The sequence below is a fragment of the Pleurodeles waltl genome, chromosome 2_2, assembly GCF_031143425.1.
Source record: "Pleurodeles waltl isolate 20211129_DDA chromosome 2_2, aPleWal1.hap1.20221129, whole genome shotgun sequence".
NCBI classification, from domain to species: domain Eukaryota; kingdom Metazoa; phylum Chordata; class Amphibia; order Caudata; family Salamandridae; genus Pleurodeles; species Pleurodeles waltl.
Window position 1 is genome coordinate 575,419,196 of NC_090439.1, and position 24,691 is coordinate 575,443,886.

The following is a 24,691-nucleotide window of genomic DNA, read 5'->3' on the forward strand; positions in this document are numbered from 1 at the left end:
TAACAAAGGATTTCCCTACTGCTGAAAGAGTCCTCGTGTCAGCTCCAAGTGGAGACACCACTCATGATCCACTAGGCGCCGACAGCTGAGTTAGTCTACCCTGGCATTCAGAGAACTTCAGAGGGTTAAGCCCTGCTGTTCCAGCCATGTCCAGAGATACAGGGCCCCTGGACAAAGGGTCCACGTCCCTAGCCCGCCCTGCTTGTTGCAGTACCACATGGCGGTGTTGTTGTCTGTGAACACTTGTACAAACTTCCCCTTGACAGAGGCAAGAAATCCTTTCAACACTAGCCGAATCCCCCAGAGCTCCAGCAAATTGATGTGGAGTTCAAATTCCACCGAGACCATAGCCCTCTGATCTTCAGCCCTCCCAGATGGCCACCTCATCCCAGGAGTAATGCATCTGTCACTACTGTCAGCTCTGGCTGAGGAAGGGAGAAGAGTCTGCCTTTGATCCAATTGTGGTTTGTAAGTCACCACTGCAGGTTTTTTGCTCTACCCTCCGAGATCTGAACCATGTTGGAGAAATTCTCCTGATGCTGCACCCACTGGACTTTCAGGTCCCACTGCAGAGCCTGCATTTGCCATCGGGCATGACTCACCAGAAGGATGCAGGAGGCCAGGAGTCCCAGCAGTCACAGAGTCATTCTCACTGAAATCCAGGATAGAAACATTGGTATAATAACCTGAATATCTTGAACTCCCTGCTCAGGAGGATAAGCCTGAAACTGCACTGTGTCCAGTCCAGCTCTGATGAAAGGGAGCGTCTGAGAAGGAGTCAGGTGTGACTTCTGCACGTTTATGGTGAACAAAAGCAAATGCAGGAAGTCTGGGGTAATCTGAAGGTGGGAGAAAACAGCCTTGGGTGAACCCACCTTGTAAGGAAATGCCTCCTTGGCATGGTTACCCCCTGACTTTTTGCCTTTGCTGATGCCAAGTTATGATTTGAAAGTGTGCTGAGGCCTGCTAACCAGGCCCCAGCACCAGTGTTCTTTCCCTAACCTGTACCTGTGTTTCCACAATTGGTACACCCTGGCATCCAGGTAAGTCCCTTGTAACTGGTACCCCTGGTACCAAGGGCCCTGATGCCAGGGAAGGTCTCTAAGGGCTGCAGCATATCTTATGCCACCCTGGGGACCCCTCACTCAGCACAGACACACTGCTTGCCAGCTTGTGTGTGCTAGTGGGAATAAAAAGACTAAGTCAACATGGCACTCCCCTCAGGGTGCCATGCCAACCTCACACTGCCTACAGGTATAGATAAGTCACCCCTCTAGCAGGCCTTACAGCCCTAAGGCAGGGTGCACTAGGTGAGGGCATAAGTGCATGAGCACTATGCCCCTACAGTGTCTAAGCAAAACCTTAGACATTGTAAGTGCAGGGTAGCCATAAGAGTATATGGTCTGGGAGTCTGTCATGCACAAACTCCACAGCACCATAATGGCTACACTGAAAACTGGGAAGTTTGGTATCAAACTTCTCAGCACAATAAATGCACACTGATGCCAGTGTACATTTTATTGTAACATACACCCCAGAGGGCACCTTAGAGGTGCCCCCTGAAACCTTAACCGACTACCCGTGTAGGCTGACTGGTTTTAGCAGCCTGCCACACACCAGACATGTTGCTGGCCACATGGGGAGAGTGCCTTTGTCACTCTGTGGCTAGTAACAGTCTGTACTGGGTGGAGGTGCTTCACACCTCCCCCTGCAAGAGCTGTAACACCTGGCGGTGAGCCTCAAAGGCTCACCCCCTTTGTTACAGCACCCCAGGGCACTCCAGCTAGTGGAGTTGCCCGCCCCCTCCCGCCACGGCCCCACTTTTGGCGGCAAGGCCGGAGGAGATAATGAGAAAAACAAGGAGGAGTCACAGGCCAGTCAGGACAGCCCCTTAGGTGTCCTGAGCTGAGGTGACTCTGACTTTTAGAAATCCTCCATCTTGCAGATGGAGGATTCCCCCAATAGGGATAGGAATGTGCCCCCCTCCCTTCAGGGAGGAGGCACAAAGAGGGTGTAGCCACCCTCAGGGCTAGTAGCCATTGGCTACTAACCCCCCAGACCTAAACACACCCCTAAATTCAGTATTTAGGGGCTCCCCAGAACCTAGGAACTCAGATTCCTGCAACCTAAGAAGAAGAGGACTGCTGAACTGAAAAACCTGCAGAGAAGACGGAGACACTAACTGCTTTGGCCCCAGCTCTACCGGCCTGTCTCCCCCCTTCTAAAGACACTGCTCCAGCGACGCGTTCCCAGGGTCCAGCAACCTCTGAAGCCTCAGAGGACTACCCTGCATCTAGAAGGACCAAGAACTCCCAAGGACAGCGGCTCTGTTCCTCAAAGACTGCAACTTTGCAACAAAGAAGCAACTTTGAAACAACACACGTTTCACGCCGGAAGCGTGAGACTTTGCACTCTGCACCCGACGCCCCCGGCTCGACTTGTGGAGAACAAACACCACAGGGAGGACTCCCCGGCGACTACAAGACCGTGAGTAGCCAGAGTTGACCCCCCCGAGCCCCCACAGCGACGCCTGCAGAGGGAATCCCGAGGCTCCCCCCTGACCGCGACTGCCTGCTTCAAAGACCCGACACCTGGTAAAGACTCTGCATTCGCAGCCCCCAGGACCTGAAGGATCCGACCTCCAGTGCAGGAGCGACCCCCAGGAGGCCCTCTCCCTTGCCCAGGTGGTGGCTACCCCGAGGAGCCCCCCCCTTGCCTGCATCGCTGAAGAGACCCCTTGGTCTCCCATTGATTTCTATTGCAAACCCGACGCTTGTTTGCACACTGCACCCGGTCGCACCCGTGAGGCTGAGGGTGTACTTTTTGTGCTGTCTTGTGCCCCCCCCGGTGCCCTACAAAACCCCCCTGGTCTGCCCTCCGAAGACGCGGGTACTTACCTGCTGGCAGACTGGAACCGGGGCGCCCCCTTCTCCATTGAAGCCTATGCGTTTTGGGCACCACTTTGACCTCTGCACCTGACCGGCCCTGAGCTGCTGGTGTGGTAACTTTGGGGTTGCTCTGAACCCCCAACGGTGGGCTACCTTGGACCCAAACTTGAACCCCGTAGGTGGTTTACTTACCTGCAAAAACTAACAAACACTTACCTCCCCCAGGAACTGTTGAAAATTGCACTGTCTAGTTTTAAAATAGCTATATGTCATTTATGTGAAAACTGTATATTCTATTTTGCTAATTCAAAGTTCCTAAAGTTCCTACATGAAATACCTTTCATTTGAAGTATTACTTGTAAATCTTGAACCTGTGGTTCTTAAAATAAACCAAGAAAATATATTTTTCTATATAAAAACCTATTGGCCTGGAATTGTCTGAGTGTGTGTTCCTCATTTATTGCCTGTGTGTGTACAACCAATGCTTAACACTACCCTCTGGTAAGCCTACTGCTCGACCACACTACCACAAAATAGAGCATTAGAATTATCTCTTTTTGCCACTATCTTACCTCTAAGGGGAACCCGTGGACTCTGTGCATACTATTCCTTACTTTGAAATAGTGCATACAGAGCCAACTTCCTACACACCTCTACAACAGTCAGTCATCGAGATAGACTGAAACCCCTAACCTTCACAGAAGAGCTGCAACCAATGCCATCACCTTGGTGAACACCCGAGAAGCACTGGTAAGGCCAAAGGGGAGCACTGAAAGTGCTTGTGGCCTACTTTGAGCCGCAGGTAACGCCTGTGGGCAGGCAGGATGGGGATGTGAAAACACAAGTTCAACATTACCAGCCCGTGTCCTTGTCTAGGGCAGAAAAGACCCGAGCCAAAGTGAGCATCCTGAATTTCTCCTTTTAGAGGAAGAGATTGACAGTTCGCAGGTCTAGAATAGTGCGAGGTCCCTTGCTCTTTTTTGGGAATCAGAAACAATAGTGTTAGGTGTGAACTAATCTCCTGTAGCTACTTTGCATATTTCACGAATGGGAATATTTCTCATTAAAGCAGCTGTAGCCATTCTCCCTTTAGTGGAATGAGCTCTAGGTATACCAGACAGAACTTTATTTGCTTTCTGGGAACAAGATGCAAGACACTATGCACCTTGATATAGATTGTTTAGACGTGGCTAAATCTGTACAAACATACAACAGGGATATAGTTTACAATTAATTCAATTTGCCTGTGTGTTTTGTTTTGTCTAGATAAAATTTGAGGGCTCGCCCAACATCTAAAATATGGAAAGTTTATTCTGCTGGGATGGAAGGGTGCTGAAAGAAAGAGAAAGGAATGGACTGGTTAATTTGAAAATCTGAAACAGCCTTCGGTAAGATTTTCGGATGAGTCCTAATAACCCCCTTACTGCTATTGAACACCATATACAGTTCATGAGAGCATAACGACTGAATATCACTGACCCTACCTGCTTACGTAATAGATACCAGGAAGCAGCTTTCCAAGAAAGATGTTATAATGAGGCTTTATAGATGGGCTCTAGGAGTCTGTATGAGACCTGAGAGTACTATGTCTAATTTCCAAGGAGGGGAGGAACAGCGTATTGGAGAGAAAACTTTATTCAAACCCTCTAGAAGTCTTTACTAACCAGGTTTTTGAAAAAAAGAGGTTTGCGAAGGTTATTTTTTATTAGGAATAATGGCTGCCAGATGGACTTTAATAGAAGATCATTTTAAGCCGGATTAGCCAGATAAAGCAAATATTGAAGAACAGCTTCTTCTTGGCACAATCAAAGTTCCATTGAAAAGAATAAGCTGAATGTGTTGATGGGCGCTTAGCCGCCTTGAGGATGTTCATGCATTCTTGTGTAAGATTCAAATATCCATAATCTATAAATTCACGAGCCATGCTGGTAATCTCAAGGAGGGCAGATTGGGAGGAACCAGTTGACCTCAGAATTTCATGAGAAGGTCCATTCAGTACGACAGCTTCATGTGTGGATGCTCAGTAAATCACCACTGTCGGGTCTTTTCAGAGCTATCAAAATTATCCTGACCTTCGAGTAAGCCAGCTTGACTACTACTGATGGAATAAGGGGAATTGGACAAAAAGCACAGAGAAATTAGCCTAAGCAGCCGATTCACAGGACATTCCCCAATGTCCCTAGTTGGTAATAGCTCAATGCGAAGTTTGGGTACTTATTGTTTTCAGTGGTTGCAAATAACTACGTGAGGAGAACCCCAACACGCAGAAGATGTTTTGAACAATGTCATTGTACATTGTTGTCTGTCTGAAAAAGAAGGGACTGAGTCTAGAAGGACAGCAAAAAAGAGTTCAATGCTAGATGAACAATTTGTAGCTTGAGGAAATAGTTATAAGTAATTTCTTTCTAGGACCATCTTCTCCGGATTTGAAGGTGATCCATATGCGCTACCCAACCTGAGAGGAATCGGTCACTACTGGCACATCCTGATGCAGACGCATTCCTTGAGGGAAATTTTTCGGCTTGCATTATCATTTGAGGGACTACCTCACTTTGAAGGAAAGTGTGATCTTTTCTTTCCAGTTGCCTGAGTATTGACTACACTGGTCCTCTGGTCCTCAATACATACTTATAGTTGTGTCTTGTGGAACCGGGCATTTGGTGTCAGAAATATGCACAATGCCACTGAGCCCAGGAGAGATGACACGTTTCTCACTGTAGGATGAGAGGCTTTAATGAGAAACTGAAATTTCAGATGGATGGATCAAAGTCTCTTGCCCGAAGAATACACTTTTGCCTTTATGGTGGTGAAGAAGTCGATTTGATGTGACTGATAGGGAGACCTAATCGGATTAGAGTTGTGACTTAGTTGATATTGTATATGTGCCTTGATAAGCCAGTTGTCTAGGAATGGGTAGACTAATATTCTGAGTTTCCTGAGATGTGCAATGACCACTGCCATGCCTTGATGCTGGGCGCTGCGCCACGGGGTCCTGAGTGAAGCTGCGTTGTACTGCGCTATTTCCGAGGGTTGCGATTCGAGGTCTGCGCTAAGTTGCGTTGGTTCTGATGAACTGTGAGGGCTTTGGTGCGAAGTCCACCTTGAGCTGCATTGCACTGGGTCAGTTCCGATGAGGAGCTGGAAAGGCTGCGTCAGTTCTAATGGAGACCACAGGTGGGCTGGTAGAGCACCTTTATCCCCCCTTGATGCAAGGGGGGATAATAGAGGTCTGCAGATATTTCAGTGGGCACCTTCTGAGGACTGTTTCTTTGCATCCTGCAATGAGCGACTCAGCATGCCACACATCATATGCATTTAAAACCATGTAGGAAGCTGGCTCTGTATATACTATATCAAAATGAGATATGCTGTGCAGAGAGTCCAGGGCTTCCCCAAGAGGCTTGACAGAGGCAATAATAGATAATACTAATGCTCTATTTGTGGTAGTGTGGTTGAGCACTTAGGCTTATCAGAGGGTAGTGTTAAGCATTTGTTGTACACACACATGCAATAAGTGAAAACACACACTCAATGACTCAACTCCAGGCCAATAGGTTTTTATATAGAAAAATATTGTTTTGTTAATTTATTATTCGAACCACAAGGTTCAGATTGCAGGTAAGTACATTCAATGAAAGGTACTTTGCATAGGTATAGTTAGAACTTTGAATCAAAACAGTAATAAATACAGTTTTCATAAAATGGCAATAAGCTATTTTAAAAGTGTACACAGTGCAACAGTTCCTGGGGGAAGTAAGTACAGTTTAGTTATCACGGTAAGTGAAGCACTTACAAGTTCAGTCTCCAGGGCATAGGTAGCCCACCATTGGGGGTTCAAGTCAACCCCAAACACCCAGCACCAGCAACACGGGCTGGTCAGGTGCAGAGGTCAACCAGGAGCCAAAATAACATGGGCGCCTACGGAGACAGGGGGGGGGGTGCTCTGGTCCCAGTCTCCTTGCAGGTAAGTTCCCGCTTTGTCTGAGGGGAGACCAGGAGGGTTTGGTAGAGCACAGGAGGTGCCCCAAGTAGGCACACAACACACACCCTCAGCGACACAGGGGCGGCCGGGTGAAGTGGGCAAACAGGGCGGCCGGTGTTCAACAGCATTCAATGGAGGGACCCGTGGGTCTCTCATACCCTGCAGGCAGGGCACAGGGGGGCTTCTCGGGCCAACCACTGACTGGGCACTGATGAGGGCTGCCTGCTGGTCTTTGCTGCACCGGTGGTCGTTTTCTTACGGGCCAGGGGGCTGCGGGTGCAGTGCTTCTCCAGGCATCGGATATCTTCGTCCTGGGCAGTTGCGTCAGGGGGGTCCTCTGGATTCTCTCTGCAGGCGTCGTTGTGGGGGTGAAGGGAGGTCAGCCCAAGGTGGACATTTCGTCTGAGTCACCTGGTGTCCTCTCTGGATAGTTAGTTCCTCTGGACACAGGCTGGGGGTGTCGGGTGCAGAGTGTTGGGGACTCACGCTTTTGGAGTGAGGTGGGAGTCTCTTTAAAGATGGTTTCTTCTTTCTTGGTTGGACAGGTCCACTGTCCATGGAGTTCTTGATCCTTTGTAAGTGCAGGGCAGTCCTCTGAGTCGGCAGAGGTCGCTGGGCCTGCAGAACGGGTCGCTGGTGCAGGTTCTCTGATGAAGGAGACAGGCCAGTAGGGCTGGGGCCAAACAGTTGTCTTCCTTTTTCTCTGCAGGGTTTTTCAGGTCAGCAGTTCTTTGTAGGTCATCAGGGATCTGAAATCCTGGGTTCAGGGTTGCCCCTAAATACTGAATTTAGGGGTGTGTTATGGTCACAGGGCAGTAGCCAATGGCTATTGTTCTTGAGGGTGGCTACACCCTCCTTGTGCTCCCTCCCTTTGGGGAGGAGAGCACATCTTTAATCCCTATTGGGCTAAATCCTCCAAAACAAGATGGAGGATTTTCCAAGGAGGGGGTCACTTCAGCTTTGGTCACCTTAGTGGTGGGACCTGGCTGCGGGGGTGACTCCTCCTTATTTTTCTCATTATCTCCCCGGACTTGCGCCCAAAGTGCGGGCTGTGTCTGGGGGACGGGCATCTTCACTAGCTGAAGTGCCCTGGGGTGCTGTAACACCAGGATTGAGCCTTTGAGGCTCACCGCCAGGTGTTACAGTTCCTGCAGGGGGAGGTGTGAAGCACCTCTACCCAGAATAGGCTTGTTTCTTACCACAGAGTGCACAAAGTCACTCACCCCATGTGGTCAAAAACTTGTCTGGAAGTGGCAGGCTGGTACAGACCGGTCAGTCACACACTAACAGTAGTGCTGGCATACAGGGGGCATCTCTAAGATGCTCTCTGTGTGCATTTCTCAATAAATCCCACACTGGCATCAGTGTGGGTTTATTGTGCTGAGAAGTTTAATACCAAACTTCCCAGTATTCAGTATAGCCATTATGGAACTGTGGATGTCTAAGAATTGACATAGACACTGTAGGGGCATAGTGGTCATGCAGCTATGCCCTCACTTGTGGTATAGTTCACCCTACCTTAGGGCTGTAAGGCCTGATAGAGGGGTGACTTACCTATGCCACAGGCAGCAGGCTGTGGGCATGGCACTCTGAGGGGAGTGCCATGTTGACTTAGTCTTTTTCTCCCCACAAGCACACACAAGCTGTGAGGAAGTGTGCATGTGCTAAGTGAGGGGTCCCCAGGGTGGCATAATACATGCTGCAGCCCTTAGAGACCTTCCCTGGCCAAAGGGCCCTTGGTACCAGTGGTATCTTTTACAAGGGACTTAACTGTGTGCCAGGGCTGTGCTAATTGTGGAGACAAAGGTACAGTTTTAGGGAAAGGACACTGGTGCTGGGTCCTGGTTAGTAGGGTCCCAGCACACTTCCAATCAAAGCTGGCATCAACAAAAGGCAAACCGTTAGGGGGTAACCATGAAAACAGTGGCATTTTCCTACAAACCACAACTGCAGATTTCACATCATGCCAAGCAGAAGACTTTCAGACAATACTGACCTTATGGCTCACTAAGTTTTAAGTTCAGTTACTTATAATTTTTCTTTTGGTATTGTTAAGCAAAAGAAAAAAGACTTCCTGAAAAACAAGCACTGGTGGAAGCATAGTAGGGGCCAATCAGAGAGAAGGTAAAAATGCTATGCTCCACGGGAAGGATAAACAAAAGCTGGACAGCCCAGCTGCGTCCACTGGAAGGAAAAACACCAGCCGGACAGTCTAAAACAAATAATACCAATGAACGGAAAGCACACAAATGTGAGTGACAAGAAACAAAGCCAATGGATGCAGTGGGCAGAATGCATTCCCAGGTAAGCTTTCGAGAATGTCTAGAATATGTCTTTTCAACCTGAGAGCTCTGTGTTCGAGGCCTGCCTCCACCCGCAGGCACCCGCCTGTGCCTCATCCATGGTGGCCTGGTGGTCATCTGCATCTGTCAAGTCTGTCTGCATTTTAATTCTTTTTTTTTCTGTAGTTTTGCCTTTTTTGTCTCTTTCTCTCTCCTTTCACCCTTTTTCTACTCCTGCGCTTCCCTGCTCCCTGCCGCTGCCGCCCCGGTGGCCCCGCCCTTCCTCCCTCAAAGCGCTTCCCGCCCTCCCGCCAACCAATTCCCTCCTCTTTCCCCTTCTTAAGGGAGGCCGCAGTGCGGGCACGGCAAAAGAAAGCCAGTGTGCACCCATCCACCCCTGGACAGTGCCCAGCGCCATGGACCCTGGATCTCCCAGCACCCACCAGTACGACGCCAGGACCCTCCACACTCAACTCTGGACGCCAGAGCACCTGTCACCTGGCTTCCGCCAAGGACACTCACAAACCGTTCTCCTGCCACCACTGCACCTCACCTTCTCTGCATGCCAAATGCCTGACCTCCCAGCACCAGAACCACTTCCAGACCACCTCAAGTGCATCCTCCTTAAAGTCCGCTCCCTGCACAAACGCAGTGGAGATTTGGGACCCGATAGACACCACCCACCCGGACATTGCTTTTTTTCACTGAGACATGGACTAACACAACATCCAAACAGAACATAGCCATCGCCACCCGCAGAGACAAAAGGCTGGTATGCAAGTACTATCCATCCAGACCAGGACGCAGCATAGTCATCACCCACAAGACCACCATCCGACTGACGATAAACACGCAGGAATTCACCCCCATCATGGAGCACCTTCACTTCCAAGTGCACACCACCCCTAAGACCACCACCTGTGGTACTCTCATCTAAAGACCACCCAGACCATGCCCAGCGTTCAGTGACGCCTACACAGCCCCCCCACGCACTCACCTCCAGCAACTACATTCTCCTCGTAGACCTCAATTTCCATTTCAATGATTTAAGCAACCACAACACCTCAACACTGTACCAGAACCTGGACACAATCATGCTCAAGCAACTGGTCACCCCGGCAACACACACCGCCGGACACACTCTCGACCCCATTTTCTCTGCCAGCAGCAACGTCACTATCTTCAACACGACCCTGTTACACTGGACCGACCTTCACTGAATTCACTTTTCCATATCCACGCCCTCAACGCACACTCACTCAACGTGCCCCGCCTACAGGAAATGGAACCAGATCTCAGAGGAGCAACTCAACACCCCCCCGACACAACAGAGGCCAAGACGTCCGTTCGCAACCTCCACAAATGGATCACTGACTGCGCACACACCCTAGCCCCTCTCCTGACGACCTTAGGGACACACTCCTCCAAGAAAGCCAGCTGGTTTACCTCGCACTCCAGGAATCAAAGCGTTCATGCAGGAGGTTGCTGAAGAAGTGGAAACACAGCAAATCCCCCCAGACCTTGCAATCTTCAAATCCACCACAAGACCTTACCATAGCCTCATCAGGACCACCAGGAAATCTGCCCTGCAGGACCACGTCAACTCCACCACACACAACACAAAAGAACTTTTCGATGTCAAAGAATTTGCCTAGCCACAAGCCGAAACCACCAACATCTCTCCAGCTCAGGATCTCTTCGACAGACTGGCCACCTTCTTCCACCGGAAGATCAAAGACATCTAGGACAATTTTGTACCACATGATGATCTGAGCTCATCAACAACTCCCCTACCAGGATCCATCGAACCACCACTACTCCTGCACTCCAGGACCCCTCTCAGGATGGATGAGACCCTCTCCATCATGAGCAGCATCCACTCTCATGCCCCAACCACCTCCTGCCAACACTACATCTTCAACAAGGCCAGCACCTTAATCATACCCAAACTCCGCAAGACCATCAACTGCTCCCTAGAATAAGCAACCTACCCCGAGGACTGGAAGCACGCCGTGCTCCGCCCACTTTTATAAAAACCCACAGCCAATCCAACAGACCTACAGAACTACTGACCCATCTCGCTGCTGCCCTTCCCAGCTAAGGTCATAGAGAAAGAGAGCAACACTCAGCTACACCAACACATCGAGAACAATAACATGCTGGACATCTCCCAATCAGGATTCAGAACAGTACCGAAACCGCTCTGCTTGCCGCCATATACTACATCTGCTCCCTCCTCGACCGGGGAGAAACGGCAGCCCTAATCCTTCTTGATCTTTCAGCCGCCTTCGATACAGTTTCTCACCGCACACTATGGGCCAGACTTCACACAGCAGGCATACGCGGCAAGGCCCTCGGATGGCTGCACTCCTTCCTGACGGGAAGAACACAAAGTCAGGCTCCCACCACACCTGTCAGAACCCACCGATAGCAGCTGTGGAGTACCCTAAGGATCATCGCTGAGCCGCACGCTGTTCAACATCTACATGATCGCTCACACCCCCATCGTCAGGAACTACAGTATGAATATCATCTCCCCGACTGAGAACTCCTCAACAGCTAAGAAGAATTTCAGAGATGGGATGGAAGCAGTCGCCACCTGGATGAGGGAGAGCTGCCTCAAGCTGAACTCCTACAAAACTGAGTTCCTCATCCTGGGACCCTCCCCAACAGCCTGCGATGACTCCTGGTGGCCCTCAACACTCAGCAGTCCCCCCACCCCTACTGAACACGCACAAAACCTCAGCATCATCCTCGACTCAACACTCACCACGACCAGAGAGATCAACTCCGTCGCCTCCACCCCTGCCACACCCTCTGACTCCTACGGAAGATCTTCAGATGTATACCAATCGACTACTGGAAAACCGTGACACATCGTAATCACGAGCAGACTAGACTATAGTAACGCCCTCTATGTCAGAACTTCCAAGAAGAACCTGAACAAGCTTCAACAAATCCAGAACGCCGCTGCTAGACTCGTCCTAGACGTCCCCCGAAAAGAACACATCACAAAACACCTGAAAAACCTCCAATCGCTCTGTGTCTAGAAGAGGATCAACTTCAAACTCCTAGTAAATGCCTACAGAGCACTCCACGACAGCGGACCTCGCTACCTCAACCACTGCATCACCTGGAACTCCCCTTCCAGACCTCTCTGCTCGTGCCAGCAGTAGCTTGCCAACATACCCCGCATTAAGAAGTCCTCAGCTGGAGGAAGATCTTTTTCATAACTGGCAGCAAAAGGTTGGAACACCTTACCTCCTCCCCTCAGACAGTCGCCATCACTACCTCAAGAGGGAGTCTCAAGATTGCGTAAGGAGGCTTGTTCATAGTATTGTGAAAACAGGATCAAAGTAGTAGGAGTCTCTCTGTAGTGGCAATCTTCTCACTATTCCTATGTTGCACCTCTGGATGTGTGTATGCACTTGATTAGCATTTATGTTGGTGACGGGGCACCGATAAAACAATGTATATAGTGGATGTTTAATGCTATCACGTCACAAAATGACACCCAGGTTACGTTGATATAGCACACTTGGAACTACCTATCTATTTATTAGGTGTGTTTCTTACATTCCTTTTCACACCATTTATTTTTTATCTCTTATCTTTTCTCTTACTGACACAATGGGCCACACACTGGAAAACCTTTTTTTCTATATGGCATGCAGCTTTCACTTATTTGACCCCCACACTCTATTGATCATGTTATCATCCTCAAATTATTCGGGACAAGGAACTGCTACCAAAACTGTCATATATATTTTGCAGCCTTGAGACAGTCACTTTCTGATGTAACATGTGTTGGCTTGCCTTTACAACGATGTTCTTCTAATTGAACATGATGCCTGTGGTTATGGTACGATCATTCTTTGATGGACATATGCCGATGTCTTCAAATATAAGAACCTACTACCACTGAACGTTATTCAAGGACTTGTTTTTTGACACATTTCTTCGAGTGCTGCGGTATCTGTAATTAGGTCAACGATTTGACAGACAGATATGTTTCATTCTACACAATTACTTTTATTTTCCACAATAAACCTTGTTATGCGATGCAATCTCACAGTCTGAAGCCTGGTTTGCTTTGTGTGGTAGGATGATAGTGTGTATTTACCACAAGTGTGTTAATTGGAACAGAGAAGTGTGCTGAAGCATGATTTGCACATCTGCATGACACGCGCAAGCTGCACTGGCTTTGCACAATTTCTTTCACGCTATGTACTACTATGATTGTCTGAATAATGCTTTCTATTATATTCACTGGAAATTACAAGAAGGTTGGTGAAAAAAACAAGTTACTTACCTTCGGTAACAAATTATTTGGTAGAGACTCTATGTAGCTGCAGATTCCTTACCTTAGAATTCCCTGGCGTCAGCTTCAAATCACAATTTTTCTGCTGAGCAGTACCCTGCGCGCACTGTTGGGTGGTGTCATCCGAATCCGTGTGCGTTGTCCGGCTCCGCCTGGCGTAGTCAGCGTCGTTGGAGCCGTCTGTGATGTCACAGTCTTCTATATAGGCACCACAGACGCGAGTACGTCAGTTCTTTTCCACAACGTCCCATGCCAGAAGCGCAGAGTCATGGAAGAACCAACAAACATTTTAGTTTAACGCTTGATTGTTTGAAGAAAAAGATATGCCCTTAAGAAAGGCAAAAATACCAAAACATGATGCATATATATTTCCACACAGCGGGGAGGCCTGGGTGGGTGTAAGGAATCTGCAGCTATATAGTCTCTAGCAGATAATTTGTCACCGAAGAGAAGTAACTTATTCATCTGATAGAGACTTCTAGCTGCAGATTCCTTAGCTTAGAATAGATACCCAAGTTATAACTCCTGGTGGTGGGTCGTGAGGATATATTTCACACCAGGAAGTCCCGCAGGACCGAGCGGGCGAAATGCCCCTCTCTTCTCACCTGGCTATCCAGGCAGTAGTGTCTTGCAAATGTGTGCAAGGAAGCCCATGTTGCTGCTTGGCAGGTGTCAAGTATTGGCACGCCACAAGCTAACGTAGTGGTAGCAGCTTTTCCTCTGGTAGAGTGAGCCCTCTGGTGGCTGCTTCTTGGCCGAAGCATTGCAAATCTTCATACAGAGAACGACCCAGCGCGAAATGGATTGTTTCTGTACTGCCCAACCCTTCTCTGCGCCAACGTATCCCACAAAGAGTTGGTTGTCCACCCGGAACTCTTGTGCGGTCAAGGTAGAACGATAACACTCTTTTTGGTTCCAGCCGATGGAGACGCTCCTCTTCCTTAGAGGGATGTGGTGGTGCAAAGAAGTTGGGCAGGGTGATATTTTGACCCAGATGGAAAGGGGTCACCACCTTCGGGAGGAAAGAGGCACAAGTTCTGAAGACTACTTTTTAAGGATATATTTGAGATACAGAGGTTTCAATGATAAAACCTGCCGCTCACTCACTCGCCTGGCAGATGTAATTGCCACCAAAAAGGCTGTTTTGATAGTGAGCAGCCGGAGAGGACAGTTATGTAAAGGCTCAAAAGGAGCACACATTAGAAAAGTAAGAACAAGATTAAGATCCCACTGGGGCATGACAAAAGGCACAGGTGGAAACATATGCACGAGCCCTTTTAAAAATCTGTGTACAGTGGGTGACTTGAACAAAGATGGTTGGTTGGGCAAGCGTAGAAAAGCCAATAAGGCAGCAAGATAGCCCTTGAGAGTCCCTAAGGAGGAACCATGTTGGGCGAGAGATAGAATAAACAAAAGGACATTAGATAGAGAAGAAAGAGGATCAATAGACCTCTCTGTACAATATGAAACAAAACGTTTCCACCGGAAGGCGTAAATCGACTTAGTAGAGGGACGCCTGGCTGCCAGATTGAGATCGCAGACTTCGGAAGGGAGGTCATAAACCATCAACTGTCACGGCTCAGCCTCCACTCATGAAGCCACAAAGTTGACAGGTTCGGGTGGAGAACCTTCCCCTGCTGTTGCGACAGAAGATCCTCCCAAAGAGGCAACCTGATTGGAGGACTGATGCTCATTTTGAGAAGCTTTGGATACCAGGCTCTCCGTGCCCAATCCGGAGCCACTAGGATTACTTGGGCCCGGTTGTTCTTGATGTTCTTGAGAACTCTAGGCAGAAGTGGTATGGGCGGAAAGGCGTACAGGAGGCCTGAACTCTACTCACGATGAAAAGCGTTGCCTAGCGATAGCCGCCTTGGAAACTCCAACGTGCAAAACTGCTGACATTGCGCATGCTCTACAGAGGCAAACAGACCTAACCAAGGCTCTCCCCACTGCTGAAAGAGTCCTTGCGCCAACCCCGGATGGAGATACCATTCGTGATGTGCTAAGCATCGTCAGCTGAGTTTGTCCGCCCTGGCATTCAGAGAACCTGCCAGGTGTCGAACCACCAAGGTTATGCCCTGCTGTTCCAGCCATGCCCAGAGACGCAGAGCCTCTTGACAAAGGGTCCACGACCCACCACCGTCCTGCTTGTTGCAGTACCACATTGCGGTAGTGTTGTCCGTGAACACCTGCACTTCCTTCCCTTTCACAACAGAAAGAAATGCTTTTAATGCTAGCCGGATCGCCTGAAGCTCCAACAAGTTGATATGGAACCCGGAATCCGCCGGAGATCAGTAACCCCTGATCTCCACCTCTCCCAGATGGCCCCCTCATCCCAGAAGTGACGCATCTGTCACTACTGTGAGATCTGGTTGGGGAAGGGAGAGGAGTCTGCCTTTGACCCAATCACAGTTCACTAACCACCACTGCAGATCCTTTGCAGGTCCCTCCGAGATTTGAACTACGTCGGTAAGATTTCCCTGATGCTGTGTACATTGAAACTTCAGGTCCAACTGCAGAGCCCTCATATGCCATCTGGTATGCTTGACCAATAGGATGCAGGAAGCCATGAGTCCCAACAGCCTCAGAGTCTGTCTCACCGAAATCTAGGATAGAGGCCGAAACATTGATTTCATAACCTGAATATCCTGGACTTGCTGCTCAGGAGGATAGGCCCGAGACTTCACTGTGTCCAGAACAGCTCCGATGAAAGTGAGCTTCTGAGAGGGAGTCAGGTGTGACTTCGGCACATTGATAGTGAACCCCAGCGAATGCAGGGGGTTTGCCGTCTGGAGGTGGGTGACGAGAGCCGGGGGTGTCGGAGCCTTCAACAGCCTATCATCTAGGTAGGGTAAGACTGAAATCGCTGACCTGCGCAGATGAGCTGCCACCACCGCCATCACCTTTGTAAACACCCGGGGGGGCACTGTTGAGACCGAAAGGGAGCATGATAAACAAAGTGCTTGTGGCCAACCTTGAACCGCAAGTAACGCCTGTGGGTGGGCAGAATGAGGATATGAAAATACGCATCCTGCAAGTCCAACGCTACCATCCAGTCTCCTTGGTCTAGGGCAGACAAGACCTGAGCAAGAGTGAGCATCTTGAATTTCTCCTTCTTGAGGAAGAGAATGACGTCCCTTAAATCCAGGATAGGGTGAAGGCACTTGTTCTTTTTGGGAATCAGAAAGTAGCGGGAATAACAACCACTGCCTACTTCTGACATCAGGACCCTTTCTATAGCTCCCTTGGACAAGAGAGCTGTAACTTCCTCGTGGAGCAAAACCAAATGGTCCTCCATCATCTGTTCTTTTGTCGGAAGGACAGATGGAGGGAAAGACTGGAAGGGGAGGGAATAGCCCTTCTGTATGATCTGCAAGACCCATTTGTCCATTGTGATGGAATGCCAGTGAGGGAGATAAAATTGAATCCTCCCTCCAACTGGAGGGATATGGTCCTGCAGAACTACACTAGGAGGGCTTGGGCGTAGTGGAGGGGGGCTGTGTGGTGGCCGACCGCTGGTCAGACCCTGTGGGTCTGACAGTATCACAACCACGTCCTCTCCCGGGATGGTGTGAAGCCTGGGGATAGTGGTTGTGTTGTGGCTGGCGTGGTACTGCGCCCCTACCGAAGCCTTGAAAGGGACGGAAGACAGACTGCTGTCGAGCTGGCGCTGAGAGGCCCAAGGATCTGGCCATAGTTTGAGAATCCTTGAACCTCTCAAGCGCAGTCTGCCTTCTCACCAAAAAGGCGAGAGCCATCAAAGGGCATGTCAATCAAACTTGACTGGACATCCCCTGAAGAGCCAGTTGAACGTAGCCAGGTGGGGTGACATAGGGCCACTGTCGACGCAATCGCTCTACCCAGCGAGCCGGTTGTGTCCAATCGACAATTGATTGTAAACGTGGCTGCATCTCTCCCATCCTTGACAGCCTTGGTGAGTGTCCTGCACGCCCTCCGGGACCTGGGGCAGCAACTGTGCCACCGTATCCCATAAAGTATGGGGAAAAATGGCCCAACAGGCAAGAGGAAGAAAACATTTTCTTTCTAAGCTGATCCAGCCTTTTGGATTCCCTATCCTGGGGAGCAGAAGGGAAGTCATCACAGGAAGTGGAGGCTTGGACCACCAAGCTCTCCGGGGTGGGGTGTTAGGTAAGGAAACAAGGGTCATTTGGAGCAGGTCTATGGCGGCGGCCAACTGTCCTATTCACAGGAACCCCTGTGCTGGGTTTGGACCATGTTCCCAGAAGGACATCCGTTAGGGCCTCATTGAAGGTGATGTAGTTACCCCCGGCTGAAGCAGCTCTGTCAGGAGAGTTCTCCTGACTGACACTGTAGGCAAGTCTAGGTCCAAGACCTCAGCTGCCCTAAGCACCACCAAAGCATAAGAAGCTCCCTCCTCCGTAGCCTCGTTAGGAGGAGAGGGCATGCCAGTATCTGGAGACGTGTCCAGTCCACTGGCTTCCCCTAGATCCTCATACCAGTCCTGCTCATGCTCCAGTTCACACTCCAAAGGGTCCTCAGACCCCTCCCTCTCCTCTCCTCTGCCTGGCTGTTCAAAATAAGGCGCAGGCAATGATCTGGGCCTAATCGGCGCCGTTGGGGTTGGCGTAGTACGATGTCGCCCCGGCTCCGGATCATCCGGAATGAGGATGGGGCTACCACCAGTGGGCACGGGTGGTGGAGGAACTGTCTATGTTGGACCCGGCGCTGGAGGAGGTCGACTGTGTGGGACCGGCGCCGGTCCAGATCTGCTGCCGAGGCCTTAGCCACTGATGTCGAACCCGATAGGGCTCCTGCTGACCCCAGGGGGCCCAAAGACCCACCCGAGGGTGCAGACCACTCTAAAACAATGGCTTGTAAATCTCCTTTAATTGAGCGGGGGTTGGACCGGTCCTCGGAAAAGGGGGAAGACGTGGAGTCAGCCCTGGCGACAGCTCCGCAGAGCTACGCTCAGAACGTCGACGTTCCCTAGACGCCTCGTCAGCCGACGGGCGTGGCGAAGTCGAAGTTCGCTTAGACGACTTCTTTCCTCTCTTACCTAAATGATCAGATGACCTTGAATGCGAGGAAGAGGACTTGGGGCTCCGGAAGCGGTGCCGCGACCTCCTCCTACTGCGGTGCCACGACCATCTCCTACTGCGGGACCATGACCTCGGAGTTGCACCGCTAGACGTTAGAGGAATCTCTCCCTCAAGGCCTTCGGAGCCATGGCCCAACAGTCAGAACACAAAGTTGAGTCGTGATCCTTCTTCAAACACCAGAGACACACTCTGTGTGGATCTGTGACCGACATGGTGCAATGACATGCACCACACTGTTTGAATCCAGTCTTTTTAGAAGACATGTTCAAACAATCAAGCCGAAAACCTTGACGACTGTCGAAGAAAAAGGGTAGCTCTTTCCGGATCTGCGGTTAACCGTTGTGGATGGAAAAAAAAACTGCTGTACACGCGCCGGGGTGGTGCCTTTATAGAAGACCATGATGTCACAGACGGGTCCAACGACGCTGACGACACCACGCGGAGCCGGACGACGAACACGGATTCGAACAACGCCACCCGACTGCGCTCGCAAGGTACTGCTCAGCAGAAAAATTCCAGATTCGAAGCTGAAGCCAGGGAATGCTAAGGAAAGGAATATGCAACTAGAAGTCTCTATCATATTTTTAAGTTATGAACCACTAAGCATCAATTTTGCATGCCTTAGCGCGCATATGTCCACTGACTAGGGCTTTTCCTAGCAACCTGGTCCTGAAGAAAGCCACTGTGACTCAGCAGGCACACATATTTGGCTGTAACATGTCCACCTAATACTAGGATGTGGGAGACCATTATCTAACTTCATGTCTACACCACCGTGCTTGATCCTACCCAAGGGATCACTTGAGATAGTTTTAATTCACCCACAAGTTTACCTGTTCAAAAAAAAAAAAAAACAACAAAAAAAAAAAAACAGCTCCACTGTAATCAAGCACCGCAGCACACCCGGGATGCACTAGGCATCTTGGGGAGGAACCCAGTGATGAAGCATGCCACCAACTAGGTTGGAGGGTCATGGTTCTTTTTAGTAACCTAAAGTTTTTTCTTTTGACGTGAGGAAACGCATTTGTGACACTAGAGTTGAATGGTAGCTAGCTTGTTTTCATTTGATTGTTATATTGATTAGGGTAAGAGAAACAAGCTTATCTTTTTACTCTCTTTTTTTGTTTTCCTTCATCTATTTTCCAACCATCTCTGTCTGGTGGAACACAACTTTGTCTTCGGTGCCATTGAAGTTGGCATTGGCGTCGACGCTCGGGAATCAGCATGAATCGTGGAGCCAGAGGCAGCGCCAGTGCGGGAGCAGCAAGAGATCCCATTTTGAGCTTTGATGAGTCCAACTGGTGCAGAGGGGTAAACCACTCGGAGGAATTCCAGATGAAGGACCCTTTTGCTCCTTGGGGTTGAATCAGGAAAAGCTTTAGGATGGACTCCAATGTCAACCAACTTCAGGTGCAAGAGTGAGAGTCATGGCAACGTCCTCACGCCTTCTCAGGAAGGTTCAAGTGCCGGGAAGGAGCTTAGTATTCATATGCATTTTTCTTCAACTTACCCGAAGATTTGGAGCGTGTCTTGTACTGTCCTTCACTAACTTAATGAGCGCAGACAGGATCAAGGCTACTGGAGGAAAAGTGTACACAAACTTCTTTGACCAACTGTTCAAAAGTGCACTTCTCAAAGTTCCTATCTGGCAATCTCTGAATGCATACATTTGGACATTTCATGTTGCCCGAGTTTGTAAATAAGATGATGTCTGGAAAACCTAGTTTGCAAAACAATGTAATTTACTACCCAATTTTGGTTCTCTTGTATTAGCGTGCTTAGAAAGCCTGCTTGCCTGTTGTGTATTCCGGACAGGTAGACTGCTCTGATGTGAAATTAACCTTCTCCGTAAGATCTGGGGCTCTAGAAGCAGCGTTCTGGATAATGTGTTTCCCGTGTTTGTTGAGAGAATACACTGCTGTGGGGGCCTGTCTGAAAAACCAGGTAAAGCATTGTAAACTTGGCCTGCAATGACTTCATGCCCAGATGAATCACCCTCCACTCCAGAAGCTTGATGAGATAGATTTCTTCTCTTAATAACCACAAACTTTCAGTCTAACTACCGTTCCTCTGGGCTCCGCAATCTAGGAGAGAAGCATCTGTCATGATGGCTTGAGATGGCTCTTATGACTGAAAAGGGACACTCTTCAGAAGACTTGACAATTCCCACTGCCATGGGCGGGAGTGAATTGCCAGAGTTAACTTGTGCTCCCAAACGCCTGAATAACTGACACCACTGGTCTTCCAGGCTCTGTTTCAATGACTCACCCGCAAACTGGCATTTGGGACCAGAAACATGCAATGAGTCCTCGAGACCAGCGGTTCTGAGAACTGACATGCAAACCAGCATTTCGCCTTTAAAAGACTGACACTTCAGGCAAATAGAGCACAGTCTCTTCTCTGAAGGACACACTCAAATCTATTGTGTTAATGCAGGACTCCAAGCAATGGAGACTGTATTGGAGTTGCTGTAGACCAAGAGTGATTTACCCTGAGACCCACACAGTGAAACAAAGAAAGTCATGTTGAAGTGATACTGGGTTTTTCGAGGTGTGGAAGCCTATATATGCCTGTCGTAGACCTAGTTTTCCACTTTTGTGAACTGTGCTGCCTTTACTACCATGCACTTCAAAAAAATCAGAGACGCATGTTTTAGGGAAAAAGACAGGGCTCTAAATTGATAATGGGAATTACCCATCATAAATACCAAGAATATGAAATTCTTTCAAATGAAGAAAATGTGAAAGTATCCATGAAGATCTATGTCAATCATCTCAATTCGTCTGATGGACTAGAAATTATATTTGGAGAAGTGAAAACATGTGGATCTTCGCTTTCTTTATGAACTTGTTGTTAGTTCTGAGCTTGAAAATCAGACAATATCCCTGCGTTGGCCCTTTCTTCTGGGCCAGAAGGTGGCAGAGTAAAACTCCCTTTCCTTTTTGTAGTGCCTGGGGATAGGTTCTAAGGCATGTTTGACAAAAAGGGTGCTGGCTTTTGCACAAGTCTACATAAACACATTTTTTTTTTCTTGTGGAATGGACAGAATAGCAGTTTTCTACAAAACTCAGCATTTTGTCTGGCTTAATCTTTTTTCACTCTACCTGATGATTGCTGATGCTGCCTCCTACTTCAGAGGTGAACAGAAGAGGGGAAAAGGGAAGTCACTGTTTGAAGGACTTTCTTGTGGCTGCTGATATTTGCTGGCCATTCTCTTCCTTTTGTAGTTTTTTCACAGCTGAAAGGTTTTCGGATGATGTTGTAGATCGTACTCCTGAGGCCATTGATAGGCTTGAACTGTCTAATGACGGAACAGTGTCATAAAGCTTAAAAGAATATATTTTGTATGTAATCCTTGCATTTCTCTAAGCCACCTTTTAGAGTCTACAACTCACTTTTCATGTTCTGCATTCTAATCATATGCATGAGCACCAAACAAAGATGTTCCTGAGAAACTGATGCTTAAATTCTTTTGAGGAGCCTCTGGTTCTAAACATGCGAGACAGAGCAATGATGTTTGGCGAAGAGCGAGACTGACATAGGAAATGGGCTGGTAGGTGGGCAGCAGTATATCACAGAGTCAGATACAATGGTATCCTCTTGAAGTACTTCTGAGAAGTCCTGTCTGTCTTCTCGAAGTAACTCGTCTTGAAATTTCTGATGAGTCTCCCACGGAGTCCCATCATTTCATCCAGGGAGAGCAGTGGCAGTGGGTTGCAGAGATTCCTGCTGAATCCATCTTCTCACTTTTCTTCTCAGGAAGCACTGAGGAAACTGCCAATGCGGGAGGTGTTTTCTTCCTGCCACCGCTATGACTGTTAAGAAAAGGACCTGCAAACAGGAAGACACGGTCCTACTCTGGAAGCTCGTACTTCTTTGGCAAACGTGGAGAGGTAGACTTCGCTGAAGCTGGAGCTATGATCAGCTCCATTGCAGGTTCAAGGTTTCCTGGGATTAACAGGAGTAAACAGCAAGCAGAAGATTGATGATATAGGGTCTCAAAGGTGACTGAAACCTTAGGTTGAGCCATTGGTATTGGTGTAATAGGTTTATTGGTCTCTCAAAAAGAATTATGGATGGTGGAGAAATGTTAACAGAAGAAACCCTCACAGTTGGCGAAGAGATGAATAGAAGAAGACGTAGTAGAGTAAGTGGAATGAGAGGATCTTGAGTGAACCATAGTCCTTGACCGGTGAGTAGATCTATTATGGTGTCTAGACCAATGATTTCAAGAAGTCAGATGACAAGACTGAACTTCTAAAATGGCCTATGTAGCTCAGGTGAAGGAGGCACTATGGGCTATGTAGGATGAGATGACAATTGCAGAACAGTAGTTCTGATGGTGCTCGATAAGGTCTTGGAGAGGCCCTATTCTGAGAAATGTTCTTTGAGGCAGAACAAGGTAATCACTGGCAAAACGTCCCTGGAGGGAGACTTTGAGTAGTCAGAGTCTGGAGACAACAGAACTATCTTCTTGTTTTATTTGAAGACTCAGTCAGCAGAAAGGTAGAAAGATGTACTATGAGACCCTTGATACTGAATGTCTCCTAAACATGCCCTCCTCGACATCGAGCTAGCTCTTTAAGGTGAGCAAGTGGTGACGGGGCACACAAACCAAAATCATAGACCTCAATGTTATACGGGTCAGTTTTCTTTTCCTGATGCAAGATCTCTCCCTGGACCTTCTCTGCAGGGGGTCCTTTGAGACAGTGGAGTGGAAGGAACAGAGATAGAGGGGAATCCATCACCACATCCTTCAGGGCTTCTGGGCACTTCTTCATGTCTATACAGTTCTTCCTGAAGACCATGAAATCTTACCTTCTCAAAGTCTTTCAAAGTTGTTTGCAACATCTTTTTGGATTCAGGACGATGAGAGGACAAGAGGCACAGTATACAGGCAGCATGAGGGTCTGTTTGGGCGTTTTTTTTTTTTCTTACACTGTTACGTCATTCCAGAAAAAGGGTTGGTATTTTATAAATTAAAAGATATTTTTCTGTCAAGAAACAGAAACTATGTGGTTCCAGTTTTAAGAGGCATTCAGCGAAAGTGGCATGATCAGGTTTTGAAAGTGTTCCAAAGGGAAAAAACCTCAAAAAGAACAAGCTCAGAGCTCCATGATCCTGTTAGCAGGGCCAGAAAAAAGAACTGGCTAATGGCCACTTAAAGGGGATGACTGAATACAGGAAGTGGTCTGAGCCTTAAAGGAAAAGTATGTTTTTCACCCAGTCTTTTCAGGCTTCAGCCTATATGACTACACATTCATATTTTTCTCTCCCTTTGAATAAAAAAAAGTTTTTGAAATGCTTTTCAGGTGACTAGATTTCTTTTAGTAAATAACCTTTCTTTAAAGAATATACAACATAGCCTGCTACAGGCTGTTTCAAAACGGATTTTTCACAAAAATTAGCTTTTTCAAAAATAAAAGCCTACATTTTTACACAATGGACACAATTTAGCAACAGCAAAGTTGCAGTGGAAATCCAATCAGGATACCCAATGGTGATGAGGGTCTGGCACTGAGATTTTGCTTGCACAATTATTACAAGATTCAACGCTATAAGTCATGACAAGTCAAGTACCAAAACCACAGAGAATTACTAGCACCACTCTGCTTCAGTGTATGTGCAAGGGAGAGAGGGACTGACTTCACAGGTTGAAGTTTTGTTGAGGCAGAGCACCACTTCTAACGCAAGGGAACATTTCTGTAGAAACCTTTGGGAAGAACTGTCTGTTACAAGATACAAATATACACTTTTACTGAAATACACTTGCATAAAACTGTCTTTAACCCACAATCTGCCTATCATAACTTACAGTGTTTACATTTTCAACATCCACAAACACCAGCATGCTGCCACCTTTGTTTTCTTGATCTTCAAGGGCATTACTTCTGCTGGAAGTGGCTTGTATATTCAGCGAACGGCTGGTACACACAACAGCAGTATGTCTTAAAACCCTATGACTTTAAAGAGAGAGAAATCAACTGTTTTATACAATGTTAATCTTAGAAACCCACATCTCTGTATTTAACCTTTTTATGTCATTCTAAACCAGAAGCTTGCTGTGGATATATGAACACCATACCAACTGCTTCAAAATGTATACAGCAAGATCTTAAATACACCTAGTTGCTATA

General features: G+C 48.2%; 1 protein-coding gene across 3 annotated transcripts in view; it reads right to left on the reverse strand.

Moving 5' to 3' along the window:
* The window catches only part of TRAPPC8 (trafficking protein particle complex subunit 8), a 1,010,076-nt gene that overhangs the window by 217,170 nt on the left and 768,215 nt on the right, over nt 1-24,691 (reverse strand). For all 3 annotated transcript variants that reach the window (XM_069220084.1, XM_069220082.1, XM_069220083.1), the window contains one exon: nt 24,370-24,517. In XM_069220084.1, the coding sequence (XP_069076185.1) occupies nt 24,370-24,517 (148 nt within the window). The remainder of the gene's footprint in view (nt 1-24,369; nt 24,518-24,691) is intronic.